Genomic DNA, 6,140 nt, shown 5'->3' with positions numbered 1-6,140 from the left:
AACTCCAATACGGATTAAAATTTGAAAATTTTTAAATACCAGAACAATAGGTTTTTAGTTTATACATAATTTCCTTGAAAATTAAAGACAGGTCAGTAGCAGCTATGCGGGTCAGACATCTAGCTGCTTTAGTAATAAACCGTGGTTTAAGGGGATTCTTATGGAATTTTACAGTCCAATATAGGAAAGGGAACTTTTTATCCTTGTCATTAATTCTAACATTAAATTTTTTACAAAGTATTTATTCAGTTTTTTCAATTAAATTCTCATCCTCTAAATTCAAATTTTTGTTAACATTAGTCTTGCATAACTCCCTTGTTAAGATATCACAATACAGCTTCTGACAAATTATGGCAAAATTTTTATTAGCTTTATCCACCAGCACAATTAAAAATTCATTCTGTAGATTAGCAATTGCTTGTTTTATCCTAGCATTATAAAATGATGATTTAGTGTTACTATTTTTTAAGTTGGCATATATTTTATTTCGTTTTATACAAATAATTAAATTCTTCCAATTTTGAAAACTCTCTTTATTTTTATTCTTTTTCTTACACCACTCAATAAATCATTTTCCAAGCTACTAAGAATACTCGATGGTTTCAAATAATGAGAAAGACGGAAATGACCTCCCTTATTCCTTATAATTTGAAGATCATCTTGTTTTATGTTTGACATGTCCCCTGTTATAGCATGTTGGTAAGTAAGTGGGCCAAGTTGCTTACAGTTACAAACAGGTTTCCAATTTATATCAGTATCCAATCTTTTAAGTATTAAATTAGAATTAAAAAATCATTTGCCTAATAGTTTTTGAAATTTTATAAGTTAAAACTGGACTATCGTTATAATTCAAATTACTAGGAAGGGCCTGTTTCACTTCCCGCTGACTTAAAATTTCTGGTAAATTAATGTCTTCACTGTGCTTACAAATAAAATTAAAAGGCAAATATAATCTGTTGTCCTTATTACCAATCTTATCAAACTTATTCTTTTTTTTAAACTTCGTTTTAGTTAGAATTTAAATTGTATTGCATATTACTTTAAAATTATATTCAAAAGCTATATTATTCTTAACGATCCAGAAAAGTTGATTAAAGTCCTCTTGGGTAATTTATTTAGACATTTTATTACAGAATTCATACCGTTAGATTCAAGTAGCTAGCATAGATGTTTAGAAAACGTATGAAAATCTAATTCACTTTTTCTATTGTTTTTCCAATGTCCTTTCGATCGTATTTACGTTTAGTAGGATTGAATAAAAAAACAAGTTGTTTTTTAACTTAAAGTAAGGAGCGACATTAAAACTTAAAACGAGCAGAAATTAGTTCGTATATGAAAGGGACTGATTCCTCATCAACGCCCGCTCTTTACGCTAAAGTTTCACTTGTTCTCTCAACTCTACTTTTTAAAACAGTAAAAAACTTAAGCATAAAGAGCGGGACGTGGAAACACATTTTTTGGAAAGAGATGATAAAAAAGAAATAACAAAGTGAAGCTAATTGAGCAGCTTTCTTATAGATTATAAAATGGTCAATCTATGGATAACTGGATCTTTTTGGACAAAGGAACAACTTGCTCGGTTTTTTCCTGTTCATTCTACCATGGCTAGACTTTAAAAATATTTTTCAAATCTTTAGCCTTCCTCATTTATCAAATACCCCTAAAAGAACTCTATGGAACTACAACAATAATTTTGATACGACAATACCAGCATGTAATATGGCTTATATGGCTAAATCCCCTTTTTGAGGATATTTGCACGTAAAATAATTCTTTAGTAGATTGATTAATCGTTCGATCCCAACCTTTGAATATTGTTTGAATATTGCAATAATGTATTTTTATCATATTACTTGAGGTCTATTTGCTGTTGAAGCTGGTTCGATCCTCTCTAAACCATGCCTAAATGTGCAAAATTTCATGTTACACTCTGTCCCGTCTTTCCATCTTTCTTTGTCATTTATATACTTTATTAGCATAGTATTGTTTCATTGTTTTGTTAGTAAACTAAGAAAGAAACTATTACCTAACGTGTGGCAGCAGTATAATACATTTTAGTATCGATTTTATTTTCATTTTTATTGATAGAATAGTGATTTAATGGCTATAATCTTTATTATTACTTTTTCATTGGTAGGCAAAAACCCTTTGAAGATGAGAAAGTACAAAGCTCTCCAGTTATTGTTCCACCTCCCGATAAGATCAAGAAGTCCTCACTTGCTGAAGAGGGTGCCAATCAAGCTGCTGCTGCTCTGGCTTTGTCATCTGCTGCTGTCAAAGCGAAGCACTTGGCTGCTGCTGAGGAAAGGAAAATCAAGTCTCTGGTTGTTCTTCTTCTTGAAATTCAGGTAGTCTTTCTTAGAAATCGTATGGCTAAGTTAGATGTAAGAATATTCAGAAAGATTGATCTAAGCTAAAAATGGTTAATTTTAAATATTGTCTTCCTTTTTCATCTTTAATGAGCCAAGTGGTATCAAATTTGGTAGAAAACCAATTTACCAGTTATAAACCAATCATAAGGAAGCGGGATGGTAGGTTTCTTCTGGGTAACTCTAATGTGTGTTTTCGAAAATATAAAAAATGTTTCAGGCCAGTATTTTTTGTGGTGGGGGGTGGTGTCTTATCTCTCCTCCTATGTGTAGAAGTGTTTTTGGTAACGCTGATGTGTTTTCACTCAAAAAGGGATTATTTTTTTGTATTTGAAAAATTTCTACCTCAAGTGCACATCTTTCTGTGCTATTGACACATGTTAAGTGCGTGCAAATAATTCTATGCAGTCGAAAGGGCAACAAAAATTAACTTAAATGAGAAACTAATGTTATCCTTCCTTTGCGAACAAGTATACTAAGAAAAGTAAATCACTAAATCTCTTGTTTTTATTCTTATACAGGAATCCCTAATTAGATCCTACGGTTTTTCCGTGTGTCCTTATTCGATAATGTGAACAGTCTTGCGTTTATTACAAACCTGACTAGCAACGTCGACTCATAAAACAAAACCTTTTCAGCAGTGACCCAATGCTAAGTTATTGCAATTAAGCTCTTTTTTATTACAAATGTCGAAAGTACAACTTTTTTTGTAATGAAAAAAGTTTATTCTTTTTTTGTAAGAGGATTTAGACGTCTTTCCCAAATATATTCCTTCTCCTTGTAGTTGAAATACTTAGGGCAAAACTTGGTGTCTTGCATATTGGAATTTTACCAGTCGAAGCTACTACCCCCTTTAAGGAATGCTCAGATATTTTTTCCTAGGAAAATATTAGAAAAGTAAACTTTGAGTGTCAACAAATTAATTCGAAGTTTTTAATTACCAAATGGTTATAACCTAAAGACTCTATTGGCCTAAAGATTCTTTTGTTCCATCATCCACTACAGTTTTTGTTTAATACCTTCGTTTTTTCTTCTTTTTTTACGAGATTTGGGCGTCCTGAATTCTAAAAAGTCATGTCTTAATTTTCTGAAGGATTTTAGTAATTTAATAAATTTATAATGTCGCATTGCCTACATTATTCTAAAAAAAGAGCAGAAGATAAGAAAAGAGCAAATTTTTGCTTAAACTGTTTTTAATTAAAATATCGTTTGATCCTTCTTTCATCCCTTTGTTCTGTCTTAAAGACTGTAAAAAAAACACTTTTGTTCAAACAGCAAGGTTTAATAAACCCAAAAATGAAAACACTAGACACATTTAAACAAAGCATATTTCCAGATTGACGGGACAATCTTAATAGTTTTATCAGATTTAAAGAAGAACAAGTATTAAACTTTAAAGAATAACAATACTTATATCAGGCTTTTTTCCAATTAATGAGGCAAAGCTGTGAGTTTTGAAATCTAAGGAGCGTGTTTAAAAAAAAAATTAAAAACAAAATTACTTCAAAATTTAGAGTTCGAGTTTCTTTATTTATTTATTTGTCTTGAACAGTATTTTTTTCAAACGGAATAGTATTTACATTAAGTTTATTTCGTATTTTTAGATGAAAAACAAACAGAAACAGACACCAAATAGGAACAGAGAGAGCAATATTCTATGATTCAGTACTAAGGATTGTGCAGCAATTAACATTTTTTTTATGACATCATGTTGGGAGAAACGACAAGACACAGAAACAGAGACCAAATAGAAAAAAAGGGAGTAATATCTTATGTTTTAGTGCTAAGGAATGTGCAGCAGTTCATATTTATTCTTATGACGTCATCTTGGGAAAAATGACAGGACACAGACACCAAATAGAAAACAAAGGGAGTGATGTCTTATGTTTCAGTGCTAAAAAATGTGCAGCAGTTCACATTTATTTTTATGGCGTCATCTTGGGAGAAATAACAAGACACAGAAAAAGAGATCAAATAGAAAACAAAGGGAGTAGTGTTGTTTGTTTTAGTGCTTAAGAATATGCAGTAGCTCCCATTTATTTTTATGACAGATTTTCAAAATGATTCACATGATTTCTTAGATGTATGCAAAATAAGGAAGCCAAATAACGCCACTTTTTCGCTGCTGTATTTCCGTTGTTTGTTTTCAGAATCAAATCAAAGTTTCTTAGTCAAAATTTTGAGCAAAAAAGACCGAACTTGACCAGTTCTTTTGGATGAAGTTTTAAGTGAGTAAAATGACAGCTATGTATCATAAAACTTCTTCTAAAAGTAAGCTCTTTATTTCCCTGTGTAAAAAGCCACAGGAACATCTTAAAAGTGACCTTAGTTGAATTTAGTTCAATTTTTAAATATGTCGAAACATTCTTTTCAAAAGCCCTGGTAAACAAAGTGGCTTGGTGAATAGAAAAATAAATAATGCATAGTCATCGCTCACTATTTACTTTGTTAGAGCTCTGGAACTGCTTCTGCTATCAAGCCAGTACAAACAATGACAGTTTCTGGTCGAGGCATTTCCTTTAGATGCAAATTACTGATTTCTCTGTGTAATAAAGCGCAAAAATTACTTAAAAGTAACCTCTACTTGAACTTAAATCAATCTGAAAATGGCTCAGAATGTCTTATTTATAAACCTTGACTATGGCTTGTGCAATGTATTATAAACCAATCACTGTGGCTTGTGCAATGTACTATTGTCCTTAATAATACCTGACAAATTATTTCAAATGCTAGCTTCATCTGCTATGTTAAGCCTTTTTTTTAGCTTTTCCTTTATATATAATATTAATATTGGGCTCTGTTTATCGCATACTTGGATTGGTGGAAAAACAAATAGATCACAAAAATCCAATTGATTTCTGCAAAAATTTCAATAAACTTATAATACTCAAGGGTGCACTCCACATAGTAATGAGTATTATCTATCTACTGTTAGAAGAAAAATTCATTCTGGGTTTAAATACCCCTTCGATTGTATATCACTGCTACCAGTACTCCAAAAAGTCAACATACTTTCCATACGACCCTTCAACAATCATGCAGTCGAATAATTTAAATTTATCAATGAAAGAGCCTTGGATCAAAATGGTTCTTTACCTATTATTCTTTTTCTATAGTTATAGCAGGGTACTTTTCTTGATTTGGTGATAAAATATGACCAGTGACTTTTGAAATCGGTCAGTGACTTTTGGCCCACCCTGTATAACAGATTAAGTTAGGTTTAGGAGTTACTATTAGAAGAAAAGGAGATAGGGACTCAAGCTTCGCCATGGCTTAGAAGAACTCGGTGTTATAATAGAACTTATAATAGGAAACCCCACTCCGTCCAAAAATCCGTTCACTCAAGATTTCCAAACGGAAATAGTTTTTTGGAGGCCTTTATAATTGAGGATAAAATAAAATACAACTCTGTGAAAATTTTGGGTCCCAACTAGGACTGCAGTACCATCGAATGAAAAGACGCAAATGCCTGATTTTTGCTGGCTACTGATGAGATATTCAAGTTCGATGTGGCTTTCCAACGTATTGCCATAAGATTTTGCATTTGTGAGGTTCAACCGTAATGCTGCAATTTCTGCCCAAGCTGCTGAGAGATCCTTTTTTAACACACTGATCATTTCCTGTAAAACTTCAATCTCACTTTCTTCTAAACTACTTGGTGAGGCTATTAGCACTTGCTTGAGGTACTTTGCAGTTGACATGTCTTCGTTATCAATAAGGGGCATAGTCTGTGGAATGGAGAGTGGCGTAGGAGATGGGGTAGTATTTTTG

General features: G+C 32.0%; 1 protein-coding gene across 1 annotated transcript; it reads left to right on the top strand.

The window, feature by feature from the left end:
• Positions 1-676: 676 nt before the first annotated feature.
• LOC136030638 (SWI/SNF complex subunit SMARCC2-like) lies at positions 677-4,942 on the top strand. The gene is made up of 3 exons (XM_065709707.1): positions 677-699; positions 2,138-2,348; positions 3,974-4,942. Exons 1-3 carry the CDS (start codon positions 677-679, stop codon positions 4,028-4,030), a joined length of 291 nt encoding a protein of 96 aa, XP_065565779.1. The 3' UTR covers positions 4,031-4,942.
• Positions 4,943-6,140: the final 1,198 nt, after the last annotated feature.

This window comes from Artemia franciscana, chromosome 8 (genome assembly GCF_032884065.1).
Source record: "Artemia franciscana chromosome 8, ASM3288406v1, whole genome shotgun sequence".
Classification (NCBI taxonomy): Eukaryota; Metazoa; Arthropoda; class Branchiopoda; order Anostraca; family Artemiidae; genus Artemia; species Artemia franciscana.
The sequence above is the reverse complement of the archived record's forward strand: the minus strand, read 5'-3'. Positions and strand labels throughout refer to the sequence as shown.